Source organism: Martes martes, assembly GCF_963455335.1.
Source record: "Martes martes genome assembly, chromosome: 7".
Lineage (NCBI taxonomy): Eukaryota > Metazoa > Chordata > Mammalia > Carnivora > Mustelidae > Martes > Martes martes.
In genome coordinates this window covers 82,102,940-82,124,114 of record NC_137894.1, presented here as the reverse complement: position 1 = coordinate 82,124,114, position 21,175 = coordinate 82,102,940, and the positions used below count along the sequence as shown (strand labels likewise).

The following is a 21,175-nucleotide window of genomic DNA, read 5'->3' as shown; positions in this document are numbered from 1 at the left end:
CAAAACCGCCTCAGTGAGTCTGCCTGTGGCACCAGCAGATGGAATGGTATCATGGAAGCTTCTTTCCCTCTTCTCCCCGTGCCCGCTGATTCTCTCTTCTTCAAATCGGTCTGATGATGGGTTGGTGACTTGTGGGTGAAAGGTCTGCGGGGGCACTGTCCCATTTCCTTGTCCCTTGCTTTGTGCTTAATGGAAAAAGTGAACTTTTAAACCAGAGGTTAAAAAGTCCTTTTATCAAAGCTCGGTGTTAAGGAAGGACTGTCAAGTCATTTATATGACATGTCTCTCTCTCTCTCTCTCTCTCTCTTTTTTTAAAAATTTAATTTATAAAAGCAAACTCCTCAGGTTTACAACATTTTATTTAATAGTTTTGCAGATTTTTCATCCTTTTCCCTCTGGGGGCCTCGAATTCTCGTTTTTTCCCCCTCCATGTGTTGTGGCCTGCCCCGTGTCCCTCCCACAAAACCCATACAGTGAAGCCTTTACACTCAGTGTGATAGTATGGGGGTGGGGGAGGTGGGGGGGGGTGCTTTGGGAGGTAATTAGGTGAAGATGAGGTCATGGGGGGGCGTGATGGGATTAGTGTCCTTGTAAGAGGAGGAAGGGACCAGAGCTCTCCCTCTCCCCAGTGTGAAGATCCAGCAAGAAGATTGCTATCTGCAACCAGGAAGTGGGCTCTTGCTAGGAACCTAATTAGCTTGTACCTTGATCTTGGAACTCCCAGTCTCCAGAATTATGATAAATAAATGCCTGTTGTTTGAGCCACCCGGTCTATGGTAACTCGTAGCCCGGCAAGCAGCTAAGGCAATGTGCTGAAGGCTGTATAAACACTGGCCATCCTGAGGCTGGGCCTGTACAGGAGGCAGAAGTGCGCCTGACTGAGGCAGCAGGAGATACCTTTTACGGTATAATTTTGCCAAGAACGTCTGAGCCTTGCTCTCTCCTTGGGTTCGCGGCCAAAATGGGTCTTAATTATAGCATATGGATGTCTGGTATCCCAATCCATTCCATTGTTGTCCCTAATGCAAATCAGGACAGCAATGTAAATTTTAAATAAAAAGCATGTTTGGTGTCAGTCCAAGCAGCCATTAAAAATAAGATCAGGATTTATAATGAGCCTCACTGGGAGAGTAAAATCCTTCAGACTGCCACAAACACCAGCCTTCACCAATGTGTAACATACAACAGAGGAAATGAGAACAAAAACAAAGTACCTATTTTCACAGTAAATGATATTGAGGTCCATATTTACTCGAGTGACGAACATATGGCAGTCAATTCTGACTTCATTGATCGTAGGGGGAGGCAGGGCATGAGCCACAACCACAAGACCCATGATTTGGCTGGGAACGGTCCTCCCGTGGGATAGGGACACCCTCAGTCGTAGCCGGCCTGTTATGTGAATCACCTGTAATAGAACATTAAGGACAGGACACAGTCAAATTTGCATCTGGGACGGAACAGTATTTCTTTTGAGAAATTGCAAAATTACATCTGGAACAACCAACATTAGTTTGTATCTTCTGTAATCATTATGGCTGTCAATGTGCCCTCAATGTCCTCGAGGCAGGGACAAAAGAGAAATAATATTATAGGCTGAGCTTTACTCAAGGCAGAATTATTACTGTGCTATTGCTATTTTCAGGACTTTTTCTTGCCCTTCCCTCTCTCTCTCTCTTTTCTTTACTTTTCTTTCCTCTTTCTTTCTTTTCTTTCTTTCTTTTTTACATTGCAATGAAGTGTATAACCAGTTAAAATGACCAGAAAGTTGAGCAATGAGCTGCAAAAGGAAATGTTTGTATTATCTGCCCTTGTTAATGGATGATGTCTGTGTGTCTCCATATCTGTACTGAGTGGATTACATGGCCATCTCCTTTCACATGCATGGCCCAGAGCTTTCCTTCACTTGGCAGGGGGGGCGGTGGGTGTTGATCATGCAAAAAGGCCAAGAGACTCCAGTGAATATAAGTCTTAGTGGCAATGACATGAATGGGACCTTCTGAGCATAGATATTCTGTGTCAGAAAGCACTGAGCTATCAGTACTACTGTGATTTACCGCACTGCCCTCTGGGGTTGAAGGTCGGAAGACTTTGGCCCATCATTCATTCCTCGAGCTTGTTCTAAAGTAGGATCAGGAAACCTGCACCATTCTGGTGCCCTATTTTGGTTACCTGTGCAGAGACAGGTGTGAGAATGCTGGGCTGTCATTTTCAGCTTCTCAGGCAAAGTATACCACAGATAGTCCAAGCCATCCAGAACCAAACAGAAGGGCTTCATCTTCCTCACACATTTGAAATGATATTTTTACAGATGCCCTTTGAAAAAGTCCCTTTGCTTATAAACTACACATAGAAGGCCAGCCATAATGTCAACTTCCTTAAGTGATGTTTTGAGGAAACAAAATCATGAAAGGGTGGAAAAGCATCAAGGATTGTGTGCTTTGGGAGGATGGAAGTCTTGTGTGTGTGGATGGGTCGGGGGAGAAGGGTGTTGGAGATGTGCACGCACGTGTGTGTGTGTGCGTGCGCACGTGTGTACTCTAGTTGTGTTCCTAGGATCGTGCTACGGAGTGGGGGACCCGCCAAAACTAGGTTGTAGATGTAGTCCCTGTAATTCACTGTACCAGGGAGCTTGGTTTAGTAGTTAATCAAGTTTCTGCCTTTGGTTTGTCTCTCCAAAAATGTACCATTGAGCATCAAGACATCTTTTGATGGTTCCCTCTTTGCTATAAGGAACTCAAGTGGGAAGAGGGAATTGGCCTTCTACGAGTATTAACAATGAGCCTCTGCTCTCCTTCCCAGGGGCTTGACTGGTCATTCCTTTTTCATTTTGTTTTTGTTTCCCTTAAGTTATTCAGTTTTCCAAAAGCTAGCCACACTGCTGTCAGTCAAGAGGCAGGATCAAAGCTTACGGGGCTGCCCTTCAGAGTCCTGATGTCCTAAATAATACCTTTTTTCCCTGGTTCCTCTTCACATTTGCACCCAGCGCTGCAGATCTGGAGACACCAGTGAGGAGGATTACTGAGGGGCTATTTCAGGAGCAGCTTTGTGACCACCCACATTTGAAGTTGACTAGAATTCATACTTAATGCACCTTTGCTTTAAGCTTTGGTCAGACGAGCGACTTGATGAATATTTGAAAATGTTCCTAGAGGCAAGGATGCTAAAACACCATCACAGACACACATTTTTGTAAGACCTCATTAACTAATAAAGAAATGGCTAAAAGAAATGGGATTAATTTCAAGGGGGGGATGTTAACAGTCCCTGGGCCTCCTCCCAGCTAGGCTAACATAGATGCTCATTTATCATTATCTGTCGTGTTTTATCAGGAACTCTCAGCTTCTTGGAAAAAACAAATCTATAAATGCTCCAGAAAATATGCGTTCAGAAAAGATATGATAAATAAATCTTCACTTGGTATTCTATTCTAAAGCAATTTATGGGCTTCTGGGCTAGAAGACATTTTGGGAAGGCACAGAGGCTGCTGGGGGAGCTGTCTGCATGTCAGATTGACCTGGGTCCCCATCTCCCTCATTGCCTGTGGTCACGGAAGTGCTGAAGGGGGTCAAAAGCTGGGTCCCGTGGGGGGTTTATAGTTGTCATTTTCTGATTTCGTTACCCAGGACAAGTCACTCAGCCATCTGCTTCTCAGTTTTCTGTGAAATGGGGATAATAAGGAGTGTTCTGCAGGTTATGTTGTGGAAGTGAAAAGAGATAATGGAGGTGAATGCTTTCTACCTTGTGAAGAAGTGTCCAAATTTCATTATAATTCTGTTTGCCCCTTCACATATCAACTGATTAGTGGGTCAGGATTGGTGACTAATTTAATCTTGACCCAAAGCCTAATAAATGAGTTCTTATTTTAAGAAATCATAAATTTTCATGTCTGGAAGAAAATGTAGGAAGGTCTATCTTAGCTCCTTCTCCCTTTCATTTTTTTCAGGTGGAAAAGAGGCTTCTGGAAAGTTCATTCCCTGTCCAGAGTCACCTAGCTCAGAAATGGCAAAAAGAGCCTAGAATCGTGGTTTCTAGGTGTTGTTCGAGTTTCATTTCAACTTTGTTATGTTTATGTGCATATTCATATTGAATGAAACACAAGTTTATACCAGATATCAATTTACTACCTTAAGTAAATTGTATATGAATCTTTAAAAAGATTTCAATTATAACCAGAAGTTCAGGTTATTTGAAAATTCTTTGAGAAGCAGTACAAACTAAGATGAAGGGGGAAAAAAAAAACCCCTAATGGAGTAACTAAATAGTCAGGAAATGTTAAAGGGTATGTTTGTCTCTCTATAGGTACCTCTGGAGGTAAGGGAGGTGAGAAGAAAAGCATGTCTATTTATTCCATACTTATTTTGGGGTTGAAATTAATGTATTTTTCCAAATCCATTTCATAATGCAAGCCTTTTTTCCCCATGTTACAGGTTATGTTCAAATTTTAGAAACAAGTCTGACAGCAGGTATCTGAACACATGGATAGTTGAGTTTTTCACTTTGTAGTTGCTTTGAAGGCCTGAGCTGTAGAGGCCAAAGTATTGTCAGAAGAGCTGAGTTCAAGTCCTAGCCCTGGCATTGTACAGATATGCAAATGTTATACTCAGAGAACTGAAATGACTTAGTGACTTTCTAGGTCAGTAGAGCAGAGATTAAAAACTCAGCATAGAAGAAGTACTCTGTAAAGGTATCTTTGTTTTATTAAAAAGGCATCTTTGTTTTCTTCATCAAAGGACATAATATTGGTACTTTAGTTTCTATAACTTACTATGTGCAAGGGACCTTGCTAGGTGCGAGGGAACAGATCACAGTGACTTGAATGTAAACCTGTCCTCAAAGAGTTTATAGGTTACACAGTGGGAAGAGACATGTATAATTACTTGTAAACTAGGACTATGGGAAGATGATACAGTGTCTGACAAAGACAGCAGCTCTCCATCCTGGTTATGTGACAGAATAACTGTGAAGCTTTATCAGCATATGGATTCCTAGATACTGTCTCCTAGAAGTCTACTTCGGCAGGCCTGGGCTGGGGTCCAGCATTTGTTTGTTGTTTAAAGCTTCAAAAGTGATACCTACTATTGGAGAATATTTGACTAATGGATTTGGATTTAAACCAGTGATTCTCAACCATGCTATATATTGGAATTACCCTAGGAGTACTTAAAAGTCCCCTGTCCAGGGGCACCTACGTGGCTCAATCAGTTAAGTGACTGACTCTTGATCTCATTTCAAGTCTTGATCTCAGAGTCATGAGTTCAAGCCCTGCATTGGGTTTCATGCTGGGTGTGGAGCCTACTTTAAAAAAAAAAAAAATCCCCATGTCCAAGCTATACCCAGGACCAATAAAATATGGATTTCTAGGTAGGGGTCTTTCTAGGTCTTAGAGGGCTGCTGAAAGGATTAAGTTAAAATGTATATAAAGTGCCTATATACATGCCTGATATATACTATATATGCTCACAAATACAATTTCAGTTAAGCCCTAAGTGTGCACCATAAGAAAGATAAAGAGTAAGATCAGGGAAAGTTCAGGATAGGTAGGGAGTACTTTTGACAGAATGGATCAGGAAGGCTATGTGAAACTGGCATTAGAAAAACAATTGCTGACATAGATTGGATTATAGAATGGTGGAAGGGGTTCCCAGATAGGGAAAAGGGCTAGAAAAAATAATATAAAAGGGAATCTGTTAGGAATGCCCAGGGCTCCAGGAACACTTCAGTTGGTATGAGCAGGAGAAGAGACGGAGATGGGCCAAAATGGCAGGTAGAAGCAGTAGAAATGAGCAATAATGCGTCCTGGGGAGAAGCACCATGATTTTGTGCCTGTTTTGTAGGACGAAGATGATGATGATGATGATGATGATGATAGATTGAATGGAAGAATTGCTGACAGAGGGACCACATAGATTTCCCTGTGGATATTTTGTATCTGAACAGCTTGGAGAGGTCCTGGACAAGGTCTCTTAGGGAGAGCTGGAAAAGGGGATCGGACACATAAGAGATGATAGTTGAAAGAATGATTTTGGAAAGTGGCCCCCCCCCTTTCCCCCCTGCCTGCCATGATAGTTAAAACCAAAGAGGTCAATGGAATTGCCAACAGAGAAAATATAGAGAGAAGAGCAAAAGCATCCCTTCCCACCCCTTGCTTTGAGTATTTGAAACCTAAGGCAACTTCTCTTTTTCTCTAAATTGATGACTCTATCATGATGACTTTTGTAAAAAAAAAAAAAAAATTCTGAAACATCTAAATACCCCCCTTTTCTCCACCCACAATTCCAATCTGACATAATTGCCAAGCTTGCCGTATCATTACCAATCCCAGTGGTAATACCTCAAAGAATGGGATGGCTTCCTTATAAAGTTAAATAGGTGAATGGGCAATGATTTTAAATACAAATATATGAGCCTAAATATTAATATTATGTCAAGAACCATGTACCTATAAAATAACATAGTTACTGCAAAATAGAAGGAGTATTGTGCCATAGAAAAAAAACACTGAATTGATAAAATGGAACATTTTATTTGAGTTTTGGTCTGGTCATTTTGGCAAGTCATCTAGTTTGGCCAAGGTAACATTCCTCAGATAAGAAATGGAGGATAAGGATCAGGAAGATGATACCTAGGGTTCCTGCTAAGTTCTAGAGAATTCTATGACCTATTGCTCCATTGAGTGGCCTTTACTGTGCTATAGCACAATCCTTCCCCACTCCCCCACTGTGCTTACAACTCCACTGTGGGGGCAGGAGTTTCAGAGTCCAGCTGCAAGTTAATAAATGCAGAGTTTACTTTAAGAATGAATCAATAGGGTGTTATGGGTCATTTCTGAGCTGAAACAACGCTTTGGTTTTGGCCAATACCAGGTAAAAACTGCCTCTGTGTTTTAAAGATTCATCTTAGTCTGGTCTTAAATCTAATCTACAGACATCCTTCAAAAGAGATTTCTGAACTAAGAGATTCTTCGCCCCCGAGCTCAATTTTCTATAAAAGCGCAATCCTCTCGCTTCCTTTCATTGTTCTTGTTTTATCATAAAGAGTTCTCTACAAAAATGCTAAAGCTTGTATTTTTCCAAACCCCTTACACAGCACTGCCCGGATGCCAGCCACAGTGAAGCAGAATGCACAGGGTTTCTGAGTTGCAATCCTACCCACTTTGATAAGAATGTCCCAAATTAGCATTATCTGACAGTCCCATATTGAAGGAATCATGGTCTGACTTTTCTTTTTCTTCTGATACCCCCCGCGGATGTGCACGGTACAAGTACAAGTCCGCAGAGTTTAGGATGAGTGTGGGAGTGTTAACAAGACATGTTTCTTGGACAAATATATATTTCTTTTCCTGCCATATGCTCTTTTCAGTCATCTGTTAGTGATAAACACTTAGATGTGCTCCACTAATATCTTCTCATTATAAACAAGCCCATCACAAAGACCTTGATAAAACCTGCCCTCTGTCAATACTTAAGGAAAGAAGGTCTGTAACACAGAGATACATCTGGAAGCTATTCTCCGTTCTTTTAGGAATAAATTTCAGTACTAGTAATATAAAACGTTTGCTTTATCAAAAGGAAATGCTAAGTATTATGTGCATTATTTTCCACATATAATGTAGAGCACAGATCAGGGCTAGGCAAATAGGAACAGAAAGAGCTGCGGGCATGAGAAAACTATGGATTCCCTGGGTTTAGAGCATCTTCAGAGATTTTTCACTCGTCCTTTAAGGGAATCCAAATTTACCTTAAAAATTAAGCTTCCTTCTGGCACTCTGGTCTTTTCTCTTTTATTCCCCTGTAGAAGTCTGGTTTAGCATACAGATCATAAATCACGAGCTCAGGTGGGAAAGCCAGCTAATTATTTTTAAGTGATGGGGGCTTTAAGGTGGCCCCCAACCCGCTGAAAGATAAGGGCTTAGCTAGGTTGTCTGAACATAAACATCTAGCCTACAGCATAACAACTTAATCTAAACCCATGTGAGGATATCAGCCTCATATAAATGACTTCCTACAAGTTTTTAGGGAGTGGGTTTCCCAGATTTAGACCATATCCATGGGTTGAAGAATCAGCTCTAACAGGTCTCTCTGTCCCTGTCTGTCTGACTCCTGCCACCTTGGTCTTTGCAAAAGTCCTCCAGAAAAACAAAACAAAACAAAACAAAAAACAAAACAGCAAGAAAAAAGCTTAGCCGTGACCCAAGTACTTGTCCAGAGAGGTGAGCTTTACTGAGAAAAGGGCTCATAACTGAAGGAGGGGCTGTTGGACCCTGTGAGGGCAGAAGAATAGCAGAAGGCCATTTCCCTTCCTTTTCCAGGATCTCTGATTATATTTCTAGAAACCGATTCTACTCTAGTAGGCTTTGTCATAATTCGCAATGGGACTGTAGCAACCAGGGATAAGAAAAGGCAGAAGAGGGAAAAGGTATAACTTCTCAAGACAGAGGTGAGATTTGGTGGGAGGTGAGATTCAGGGGGAAATGAGGTGGTGGCAGGGAGTGGGTGAAAATGCAGACTTTTTCAGGGCCCCAAGAGGGACGCAACAGGAGGGGTGGTGTTGGAACATCATCATCAACTAGATGGTCATCAGCTGAGGTGGTGGGAGGCTTTCTGGGAGTTTGCCCTCAAGAATTCCTCTAAGATCAGGGATCTTCAATACTGGGCACCAGATTCAGCACCCTAGGCTAGAGAACTAGCAACAACTTAGGGAGGGTCTCACATGGGCTCGATTTAAGGGCAGAGAAGAGAAGAGAAGAGAAGAGGGGAGACTGGGTACCTGGGAAGCATCCTGGCCAAAGTTAAGAAAGAGGAACCCTGGAAGGAGACGGTCCTTGGCTAAAAGGGCTATAGTTAGCAGATGTTAATTCTCAGGGACTCCATTTGGTTTGAATGGCAATGGGGTGAGTGGGGGGAGGGATGTAACTGGAGCACAGCCCATCGGAGGCTTGCTCGGGACTCCTAAAAAGACTCCGTGAAGGTGAGTTCAGGAAGAGGACAGGCTGGAAAAGGTTAAGGGCAATTCTGATCATGGAAAGTGGAGGAAGGGAGGAAGCTGGGGCTCATTTCTTTACTCTAGTGGACAGTCTAAGGTCCTGAAGGGAAAGACTCATACTCACAAGCGTGAGTATGAGCATTTCTCCAGTTATAGATAAAGTTAATTTACACAAGTAACACAAACAATTAAATGGGTCTGGTCCATGAGGGAAATTAGACTTTGTCCTTTAAATTAGGAAGCTCCAAACACCTCATGCTGGTATCAGGGATTCATGTTAAAAACAAAAACAAAAACAAAAGCCCCTCTAAGGTTAGTGGTGCTTCAATTTGAATGTGCACGAGAATTACCCGGGGAGCTTATTAATCAGGTGGATTCCCAGGCTCTGCCCCCAAACTGTGGATTCTTTAAATCTAGGGAGGGGCCTGGGGATCTGCATTCACCAAGCACTGGGCCATCCACCTGCAGCGTCCTCTTTAGCTAAAGGGCAGAACCAATCCAGAGATCTTAATGACGATGACCTACAGGCTGATCACAGACTGCCTCCTAAGTGAGCGAAGAAAGACGAACATCTATTTACGGTTAAATCTGCACTGCAAAAAAAGACCCCACTCTGTAGAACACAACCCCTTATCTTGGTCCTTTGAAAACCAGGGACCGGTGCACGATAAGCGGGAACCCTGGGCTCTTGCGGGATCAGGATGTACCTTCTGTGCGTGGGGTGCCCGAGGGAGCAGCCCTGGGAGCCCTGTCAAGGCTCCTTTATTTGTGTAAAGGTCTGCGTTCTCTCAGTGGCCACGCTGCAGTGGGCTGCACTGCTGTGCCGCAAAGCCTCTTGGGGGAGGTCGAGCTCTGCCAATCCCCTCCCCCTCGCCCAGTCTGCCCCTGGCTTAGCTCCTGATTAATTCAGGGCAATCCTGAGAAGTTAACCCTTAATTTGATGGCTCTGGTGGGGAGCTGAGAGATTGCTGGTGATTTATCATCACCCTCAGTGGGTTTTTTTTTTTTTTTAATGTAGAAATATTTTCCAAGACAACAAATAAAAAATTATTTTTAAAACCCGCATTTAAAAAACATTAGCTACAGCATTCTTTTCTTATGTGACTGTATCCTCCACACATAACAATTACTTCTCATCCATCTCTTTTAACAAACTTCCAATACATAACATAAAAATATAACTATAATTACAGCCTTAGTTTCTCAAAATGTGTCTGGACTCCATATCTGTTTCTTGCTCCCTTTGGAGAAAACAGTCTTTCTTCTACCAGAGATAAGATTTTTTATTGGGATAGTTGAAGCTGGAGAGATTTCCTTAACAAGATTATGTAAATGTATGCCAAAGACATAAACCACATTTTCTCTGAGAGTGGAACACTTCAAATATCATTTAATAAAACAGGACCATGGGTAGAAACACCTCGATAAATTGTTAAGGGGCAAAGCAAGAAGGCTGAACCATACACATCTGATCAAATTTTGTTTGATTCACTTACTTTATTAAAGTCTCCTAGAGAAGGACAGAGGACCATCGTACCTCTGTAGAGGGCAACTTTTTTATTCCTCTGTCACTTGAGGTGGAAGAGGGGGTATCAGCCCTCGTGGACCGGAGAGGACCCTTGTGGCTTAGTGCCACTTTGTTGAGGGTGGAGTGGCAGTTCTCAGTGTAAGAGACCGCAATTCTATTTTCCAACAGCATTAAAAAAAAAAAAAAAAAAAGACTCAGAACCAGCCCTGTGACTAATAAGGAATAGAAACTGGCTCCCTTACTCCTATCTACCCCTCCTGCATTCCTGCCCCAATACCATACCACATCATGTAGTTTCTTTAGAATCCATGAACCCTTATTGGGAAAGATATAAATGAAATGTTTTCTATTTATGATCTTTGCTTAACACTTGTGTTGAATGTGCATTTTACTTAAATTTCTTGAGTTGAACAACTAGTCTTGTTCTAAGTTAGTCTCCTTAGCCTTTGTTCCTCTTGAGTCTGCTAGCAGAATTTATACATAGACACTCGAAATTGCAACCAATGTCCAAAAACAGCTGTGCACCATAGACCGAGTGCTTCTCTGCATGAAGACAGCAGTTCCAGAGAGTTCTTTGCCATCCTGAGAAAATGTTAAGCTAGACTTTTTCTATGCCCTCTCCCCAATCAGAAGTTCTATAGAAAGAAGAAATGACTGTGTTTTTGATAACAAAGGAAAAACTTTAGAAAAAATAGCTCTTATATGTAGGAGTCAGCTACCCATCTCTTGCTGGGTTTCTGGGGAGGCAGAACCACACTTATCCGAGTAGATGGGTGAACTGGCTCTTGTGGAAGGGTAAGTCTGCGGTCTTAAGTGCTGATATATTTTTGCAGCAACCATTTCCTTAAGGGGGAAGCACACAAGTGTTAATGATTGTATTTCTGATAATTAAATAATTTTAATTTTTTAATTGTTTTAAGATTTTATTTATTTGAGAGACAGTGAGCAAGTGAGCGAGAGTGAGAGAGAGAGAGAGAGAGACAGAGCACAAAGTGGGTAGGGGCAGAGGGAGAGAGAGAGAAGCAGACTCCCCGCTGAGCAGGGAGCCCAATGCGGGGCTCGATCCCAGGACCCTGAGATCATGACTTGAGCCAAAGGCTGATGTTTAGCTGGCTCATCCACCGAGGCATCTCTGATAATTAAAAGATTTTAAAGCAAAATGCATAGGTCATAAATATCTTTGAAGAAAACGAAAACCCCAATATTGTCCAAATTCAGACATAAAACTCCTGAAAGATCAAACCGAAAAATGATCACTTTCCCGGAGGCTACCGTAGGTATGTGGGACTCAAAGTAATGCAAGAACAAAGAGCATTCTCTTAAGGTGGGCACTTGAGAAACCACAGTGTATGTGAGAAACCACAGTGACTAAAGCCAAGATTCCTCAGTTTTCCTGTTAGACTCAGGCAACATGTCGCTCTTTGTCTGAACACTAGGACCTTCCTTCTCTACATCCATTTCCTCACGGGGAGAGGCCTCCCTACATGGCTGCAGAAACCCTTCCTTAGCATTGTGTCTTTTGAATCCAATATCTTTAAATACCCAGCCTGGATCCATACTCAAAGCCCTAAACTTCCATAATGGTGTGTTTCTGCTATCTTGGTTTCTATTCTTTGGGATGCCGGGATGATATGTGTTGAGCACTGATTAGCACAGGTCATTTTCTTAAACGTCTCTTAACCTGCCCTCTAAATTCTACAGCTAATATTTTAGAAGGTTGCCTTAATGACTCCTCAATTTCCTCCTTTGTGAGAGTAATTTCTGGTAATGACATGCCTCTCAAAACGTCTCTCTTTATGTAGAGAATGGATCTCTACCTGTGCCCAAAACTCTTTGTATTCAACATCCCAGAAAGAACACATGCTGGAGATGGGGAAGCCTTGCAGACAGCCCCAAGCAACCCTCCCGTGTCTCATGTGTGGAGATGGACACCGGTGCGGTGACCGTCTTGCCCAAGGACACAAAGCCAGAGAGTGGCAGGTACAGGCGGAAAAGCGGGGTCCCCTCTTCTCTTGCCCAACACCACCTCTCCTAACTGATCGTGCCTTTCGGGGGCACTACTCCCTCCCGGTTTCCCCTTTTGTTTTCCCAAATGTGTTTATATCTCTCTATAGAAAGGACTCGATCAAATTTTGGATTTTAACCTTCAGAAGACCCCATGGCCCTGACATGGGTTATTATCCACTCAGCATATGCGATTCAAAACACTCATGTGACTTTTGCGCCTGTCACCAGCTCATTTGCTGCGTTTGGTTTATTCAGCCATGATTAGAGAGAGTCATTTGCAGACACACATTTGGAAACTCTTTAACAAGCTTCTAGCAGTTTCCTTCCCGAAGCTGTTTAAGTAGATGAGGGTGTGGTGTGAGCAGCGACAGCAGTTTCCTCCACACTCCCGATTCCCCCGCTATTCCTATGTCTTTATCGGGACTTCCATTTTGTGGAAAAGCTTTTTAAAAAAGAGGGAGAGAGAGAGAGAGAGAGAGAGAGAGAGAGAGAAAACAAACCAAAGATGCACATTTCAGAGCCTCTAAGCCATCATTTCAGGAAGACTGACTCAAGAATTAAAATTGAAACCATCACACTATAACCTGAAAGTTCCCTTAAAAAAAAAAAATTCCCCCTCCCTCTTTTTATTTTAAAGAATACTTTTTGAAGTAATTGGCACAAAGACTGTTCTAGTGCAGATTGCTGCAAGTGTGCTCTTGGCAAGAACATCACAAGCACTAGAAAAACTTTAATATGCTCAAGAAGGCAAATACAAACTGACACCAGGAACTCAAGTGTGGGAACAAACAGGGGGAAAAAAAGAGAGCATCTCGATTTAATACAAACCTACGTACAAAGGGACCAATTTCCACAATTCATGGTTTAGCATACAATGCAGCTGTCCTCTGAGTGAATATAGAGTAGTTATACATAAGAAATTAGAATTATCAATTCGAGGGAATTTCTCAAGAGTCCTTTTGATATGTAATACCACAACCATAATGCCTGAGAAACCAGATATCAATGCATTAAATGAGATCAGGTTGGGATCTATTTAGAAAAGGAGGGTTTAAACTAGAAGCATCTCTTTGATTTGACCTCTGGAGCAGACCCTTTGCAGGGAGACTCGAAATGAGTAGCGTAACCCCTACCTGTAGCCTTGCTTCCCAGGTCTTTAATATGTTTGAATACATGTAACACAGGAAGGGGGGACTGTTTAGAAGTGTTTGCTCTGTGGAAGAAACAGGAAGAACCCGCAGCCTTTTGCACTCTGTAAGATATGGGGGGGAGGGATATCATTCAATTCTCTTTATTTCACCAGATCTGAGAACAAAAACTTTTTTTTTTTTTTTTAATTTCCATTCTCAAGTCCTCTTCTTCTCTGCTCTTTTATTGTAAGGGTTCAAGGATTTGGAGATTGTCTGCATCTTCCTCCATCCATGTCTCACATTTATTTCTGCTTGTGACCAACCCTTACTTCCCCCTGAAACTGAACAGAGGGCTCCATTTTCAGTCTTGCTAAGTAAGATTTCTCCTGCAACCCCCTGGAGTTCAAACGTGCTATCCTTTTCTTTTTTTTTTTTTTTATTTCTCAGGGAACGTTTGAAGTCCCCTTTAAAAATAATGCCTTGAGGATATTTTTCCCTAATACCATTTAAAGAAACTTGAAAGCATATGGCTCTTGAAGCGCACAGGGTTCTAATGAAGTAATCAGCAACACTGCTCATATGCACACTTCCACCGGGAGCTTTTCACACCCAGCCCAGCTCCGTCTTGGGAATGATGGAGAATTCTGCGGGAATGCCTTTCCTCCATCTGCCGGTGTAAAGGCTGAGGGAGCCACTGTACTGCAGCGGTGACTTTCCACCTTTGGAGGGTGGAAGGTGGTGGAAAGGTTGTCGGGATCAGAACTGTCGGTGGCAAAGCAAATCAATCTGGTAGCTTGTAAGGCAACTCCAGACAAATGTTCCTCTGTTGTGCAGTGTCTGTTCGTAGTGTGGGAGGAGAAAATAAAGTTTCTTTATAGGGTTTTATTTGATGTAGCCCCTAGTAGCTCTAGCATCACCTTAGGTGATTCTCCACACAGCCAGCGAAGACTAAATAAAACAAAAACATGGGATATTAATGCCCTTTCCCTGGAACTGGGAAGAGCACGCTGTTCTCCCGCAGTGTTGCAATGGATTCTCTAAATCTATCACAATTAAAATCACACTTCTTCAGGCACAACCTCATTAGTGCTGAAATATCACATCTTGTACGATTTCCTTGGGATTTTAGCAAAACAAGTAATGATTCTTTTGATTATTGGAGTGACTTGTGCTATCATGACTGCCAAGTATGTATGTGACTGTTTAAAAGAACTAGGATCGGCACTTGACTTTCTTATTCCTACTTTGGTTTAGGCAGACACAGACCCCAAAGGAGAGGCTTTAGGCAACCGAGCCCACTCCTATTTCCTTTTCCAGAAGAGTTTGGAAGGGAGGAATAGGGAGAGCCGTGGAATGGCAGATGGGAGGAGGACTGAGGTTCAGGGGCAGGTCTCCCCCTCTTTGCCAGTTTCTATTTGGTCAGATGATGCTTCCCAAACATCCAAATGCCCCTGCAGCATTTTGTGTACCTCACCCAAACTATAGGATTTCATTCATTCAGCAAGGATCACCGAGGTTCCTATATTGCCAGGCACTGTTCTAGGCTCTGGGATACAGAGATGAAAAGGACAGATGAAGCGGGAGAGCTGAAATCTGATGAATGTTTCTGGCTGCTGCAGATGGCTGCTCTGGGGTCCTGAGTGACAGCAGGAAGGCCAAGGAGGAGGCCTCTGCAGAGGTCCGGGTCGGGGAAGTCATGATGGTAGCCCAAGAGGGAATGGTGGGAAGTGGTTGGGTTGTGGAAACACTTCGAAGGCTGAAATGCCAGAATTTGCTAATGTGTTCAGAGTGGGGTCAGAGGTAAAGAGTGGTCTCAAAGGACACTCTTGAGCCTTTGGCCAGAGTCTCAGGATGGAGGAGGGTGCCATGTACAAAGATGGAAAGGGCTGCTGTGTAGGGGATGGGTTTTGATTTTGGTTATATTAAGACTGAGAGATTGTCAACATTCAAGTGAAGATTTAGTAGGATGTAGAAGTTTAAGCACACTTCATCAGTGTCATTTTTTTTTTCACACTGTATTTGGAGATCTTCTATTTGCTAAAATATAAATAGCTCTAGAAATTTTACACATATCTGTTATGAAAAGTGCCCTTGGCAAAATGGAGAAATTAGTGATGTGTGTGCTCTCGTCCCTGATTTTTTTAGTCCACGTGGGAGAGGACAATGGGCTTATTTTCTGATAAAACCCACCCTGCGTGGGACTAAAGGCAAGCACAGCAGGCCAGGTAAACACAAGCAGTAACCCTCCATAGTTATAAAGCCTATGCAGGTATTTTCATGAGACAAATTCTATCCTTCATATGCTCTCTTTAGATATCATTTGCGAGGCGTCTACCTTTTCAAGTATGGGGAGCCGATTTCAAAATCCAGGCCAGGAGAATAAATCTACACCTCCTAGCCCACGTTCAGCCCCAAATGCGAGAGTCCAGAGAGTGCTGTTTGAGAAGCTTTAGTCTGAATGTTCTAAGAAGGTGCGCACTCTCCCTGTGCCCTGCCACTCCTCTTTCCCCGCTCTCCGGAAGACATCTTTGACTGAGTTTATGACAGGAGAGAGAAAGGCGGTCTCTAGAACTTCTTCCTGACAGAGCATTGGCAAACATTGAGAGAACGTTGGCCCACTTTGCCCAGGCTTCCCTTTTAAAACCACTTCTCCAGAGTACGGTGGGTGGCGCATTTCCCCAAAGCAATGACCTTCTCCTGGTAGCTAGTGGAGGACTGCTGTTTATGTTTGATTTCCTTAATCCCTCTAAAGCAGCAAAGAAGGCTTAGGTGGTAATTTATTTATAAGAAATTATAATAAAGCTTCAGCAATTTGAATGCTGTGTAGAAAGTAGGGGGCAGACTGTATGGAGAGGCAGGGTCTCCAAACTTCAAAGTGAGCATTTTGACAGTCTTTTGGTTTATCTACCCTCAGAATCAATTTTGTCATTTTTAATTGACCGATTTTCCCTTGTTTGCTTAACATTTATTAATTGATTGTTAGGCTCGTGCAATTAATTCAAAAGCTGGCAAGTTTAACACAGAGAAATTAATTTTCTTTTACCAACATGCCACTTAAAAATACATTTTTAGAAGCCTGGGTTACCAGGAAATTACCTTCAAATTTATCAATAAGGAAATTAGGTGGTAGTGTCCCTCGACATCTGTCAATCCAAAATATGTCAGTTTCTTCCTTTTGTTTGAGTGGGCTTTTTCTGCTGACTAAGGAAAACAAAGAACCTGGATATTAAAGTAAACCGATGTTGCCTCTCAAAAGGCAAAGGGAAGTAGCTCTCTTGCCAAAATGTACAATGCTGATGTGGATTTGATTTTTCACCGAGATACACCTGTAACAAAGTGGTGAGTTTTATCACAGAACGTGAAAATGAAGTTCATCGTCTTCTTCCCAGATCAGCTCTTCTGCCATTTTTCTTTTCCTTCATTTGAACCCTTACTAGGTGCCACCCTTCTGCCAGGCCCCATGGGGGCAAACCTGTCAGGGAGATGGATGTGTGAGCCGAACCCTGAACGAGGCCTGTAAATGCAAAGTGCAGAGGAAGTGACGAGGGGGACTGTCCTAACGAGATAGATGGAGAGGTGCTTGTGAAGGAGACAGCATTTGAGCGGGATTCCTATGGACGAGTAGGATTTGATTGGCATTTAGATCGAAGAACTCTTATCAACAAAAGCACAGAAAGGCAAAACTGCTGCTTGTGTTTGGGAACGTAAGGGAGTACAGAGAGACCCCGGAGTGGGTGGGAAATGCTGATGTAGGTAAAGTGGGCTGGACGGCCGGATGCTGTGAATGCCATACAAAGGAATCAGGACTTTCTGTTATAGACGTACAGGAACAACTGAAGACTTTTCAAGAAAAGAGTATAGGACCTGACCTGAGATTTGAGAAGAAAACTGTGAGGGCATTCATTCATTTACTCATTCATTCATCTATTCACTCATTCATTTATTTGTTAAATAGGTAAGTGTTTGACTGTAATGGGCACCGCTCTGTGCCAGGCACCGGGGCCATCACAATTAACAAGGATCCCACAGACCACCTCCCTGGGCCCAAGGAGGGTGTGATCAGGGCTACAAAGGAAGGTGAATCAAAGGAATGGCCAGTACCCTGTCCAGGTGAGGAGAGAAAACCAGTGTGGGTAAGGCTAGCGTTCAGCTAGTTACTCAGGCTTGACCCTTGGAGCTCTGTTTGTTTTTAGTAACCCTTCCATTTCATCAGAGGTTAAAGTCAGAATTATTGAGTGCAATCACTTCTTTTGGACTCTTCTCTCATTCTCTGCCTCTCACTTTCTAGAGCCAATCATCAGGCTTAGGACTTTTTCCTTTCCCCTCTCTCTTATGACTGATGTTATCTTCATCTGGGTGCCGTGACACTAGTAAGGACTACTGAAATCTTACATCTGGACAACCTGGTGGGCAGCTTCCTAACTGGTCTCTTTTTTCCTCACTCTAATTTATCCTGTGTTTTGCTGCCAGATTCATCTTCCTACAGTGTCTTTATATTGACCCCCATCCCTCATTTTATGTGCTGTGTGATCTGGAACAACGACATGGCGTCTCTGAGGCTCCATTTCCCATGTGTCAAATGGGCATGATCATCATTGCCATCCCTATCTTACAGAATTGCTGAAAGAACCAAATGGGGATGTGCTTTTTTTTACTTGAAAACATGAAATGCCTTGTCGATATAGAGTATTACTATTTCTACTACTACTACTACTACTACTATTGTTACCATTCAAGAACTTTGATTAATTCTGGAATAAATTTCAGACTACTTAGTTTTCAGGAAAGTCTTGTGACCACTGAGTCCCAAGCTTCACAATGCGATCTTCCATAATTAGCCCGCCCCCACCACCCCATACTCCAAATGTTTTTTACACCATCTCCAGAATCTGTCTTGCATTTACCTTCTCAATACCTTTTCTTATACTACCTCCTAGGCCAGGAATTCCTTCTCTATCTCCCTCCATCAGTGAAAATAATATCCATTCTTCAGGATCTATGTCAAACCCCTTCTCCTCTTTGGAACCTTCCTGCCCAAAGCTGTCCTCTTCCCTCAGAATTCCCAGTATTGTCTCCACACCCAGTCAGTACTAGACATGTACTACTCGGGGTTATTCTCTCTTATCTCTGCCCCTCTCTTTCTCCTCAGAGGCACAGAATGTCTTTTCATTCCTGGTATACCACACGGGGCACAGACTCTGAGAGGTACTCAACTGATGACTGACTGCTTGAACACTCTCCATTCATCCTGAGGGACAAAGTTCTGAACTTATTTCCTTTTGATTCTTATAACAGCCTCTGAGGTGGGTAGAGCACACAGTAGCCTATCTGTTTTATAAATAAGGAACTGGAGGCAAAGGGAGATGACGTTGTTTGTTTGGCTTTATACAGTCAGACGTAGTTGTGATGCTCTTCTATGTAAGTGTTGCTCTTTCACAGACCACGCTCTGCTTCCGCCACTCTCAATTCCTATCTCGATCCACCTGAGCAGTCTAAAACCCTTCTCCCTTCTGCTTCAAAAAGCTTTCAGTGAAATTGCCTTTAGAACATAGGTAATGATCAGATTCTTATGAGTTACTGCCTGAACACGCTGGACACTTCAAGAGGCCACCTTGTTGGAACTATAGAAAATTTTCATGGAGATTGGCTCATCATGGCCCTGGGAGAAAAACACACCATTTCTACGTTAAGGAACTTAAATATCTCTTTGTTACTAATTACTGAGTCTGGTCAGTGCAAACAGTGTTATAAGGTTTCACTCAATGAACAGTACGGTACCAAATTCCCAGTGGGCTAATATGAACAGTAGACCTAACATTAACCAGAGTGAGCCACTGTGGCAAGGAGTCCTAAGAGGCTTGTCACGCCCATCCGCCATGGATTCCTGGCCACTCCATGATCCTTCTCTCTGAGCAACCCGCAGACTTCACTACGGGGATGGAGCCTGGTGGTAACTTCTGGCCACCTTCTTCCTCTTAGTTTATGAACATACTTTCTGCCCTTTGCCCTCTTCAGAAATAAAACAGGTAACCTGAAGACTTTTTAAAAATGATTCTCTTGACAAAAACATATGCACCAAGAACAGAAATAAACTGGAGAAAAGATCAATGCCTAGTGAAAAACATAAACTAAGCCAGTATCTTCAGAAATGCTAAAGTTCCAGATGTTACAGTTGTACTCCAATAAAGATAATCTTGGATATTAACAGAGACTTAGACCTTACAGAACGTTTTCACTCATATTATCTCACATTAACCTAGAAGACGCACTTTTACTCCCTTTCAACAGACTCAGGAAGGCTAAATGGGTTCCCTAAGGTCAGATACAAATTGGGGCTAAACCTACGTCTGTTGATTCTAAGGCCAGGGCTCTGTACATTCTACCAAGTCACCAAAAATGTCATTAATGTGATTTTTTAATATTAGTTATTATATATAAAAACCACTTATAAATATCTGTATTAATGATTACTTTCAGCTTTTAATAGTTTACAGATTTTTTTTTTTTTTTTTTTTTTTTTTTTTACCAATTTCTGTCTGGTAGCTCTATTAGGCTGTGACAGTTACCACCACATAGTTGCTCGCTGGAGAGAGTTTAGATTCTAACGATATGTTGGAATCAACTTCTGTACAAATATTGTATTCTTTAATTAATGGTTAATTTTTTACAAGTCAACACATTGACCCGTGTGGCAGTCTTAATTGGCCATAAATATGCCTAACGAATTGTCTAGTTATTATGGAAAGACGTATAGCCATGCTTCTCTTGATCTACGGTCCCATTCTTGTATCTCCTCTCTGACCTGTAGAAGACATGCCACACAGCTCTGGAAGTTCAGTAGTGTTTCAGTCTTCTTAATATTTCCAACTTTTTAAATGGTATGTTCAAATTCCAACATGACCACGGGAAATAACAGACTGAACCAAATTAGAAGTTGCACAGGTATTGCGGCATACTGTAGAATCATTAGGCACAGTTCAGGGGCTAGTCCTTCCCTTTGAATGGAGCTAAAACAATTCACAATTTTCTGAAACTCCTGATTATCCCAACTCATTTCTAAAAAAAGGATTCAAAACAGATATTGCATCTCTTCCATAGGAAACCCTTTGCCTTCTTCTTCACTTTGCGCCCAGATAGGCCAAGAAGGTGCCAGGAGGGGTGACTGATCGTGAGTTCCAATAATAGCGGTACCAAGGGATACATACAGGAAGGAGCTTTAGTCAGGTTTCCTCTGGAGCTGGAGATGTCCATTCTGGGCCGAGTGCTCCATTTGTGTGGTCTAGTACCCACTTCCACAGTAGCTCTGGGCTTCCCCATTTGGCTAACTCTGGGTGCCCATATCTAAAGACTTGCCCTGTTGTTCCTGTGGTTTCTGACAGAAGATGTCTGGTGGCAGTTAATAACTACTACCCCAAACAAGTAGCCCCGTGAGAAATGTACCTATTTCAGGAAGCCCCAGATGGTCCATTCTGTCAGCTCTACCTCATAATGTTCAAATACCACATCTATGAACTTTTCAGCTCTA

The 21,175-nt window shown here is 42.5% G+C and overlaps 1 protein-coding gene across 12 annotated transcripts in view; it reads right to left on the bottom strand.

Moving 5' to 3' along the window:
- Window positions 1–21,175, bottom strand: part of NPAS3 (neuronal PAS domain protein 3) — a gene marked incomplete at both ends in the record, with an annotated part of 841,254 nt that overhangs the window by 24,341 nt on the left and 795,738 nt on the right. For all 12 annotated transcript variants that reach the window (XM_080809069.1, XM_080809073.1, XM_080809074.1 and 9 more), the window contains one exon: window positions 1,215–1,408. In XM_080809069.1, the coding sequence (XP_080665195.1) occupies window positions 1,215–1,408 (194 nt within the window). The remainder of the gene's footprint in view (window positions 1–1,214; window positions 1,409–21,175) is intronic.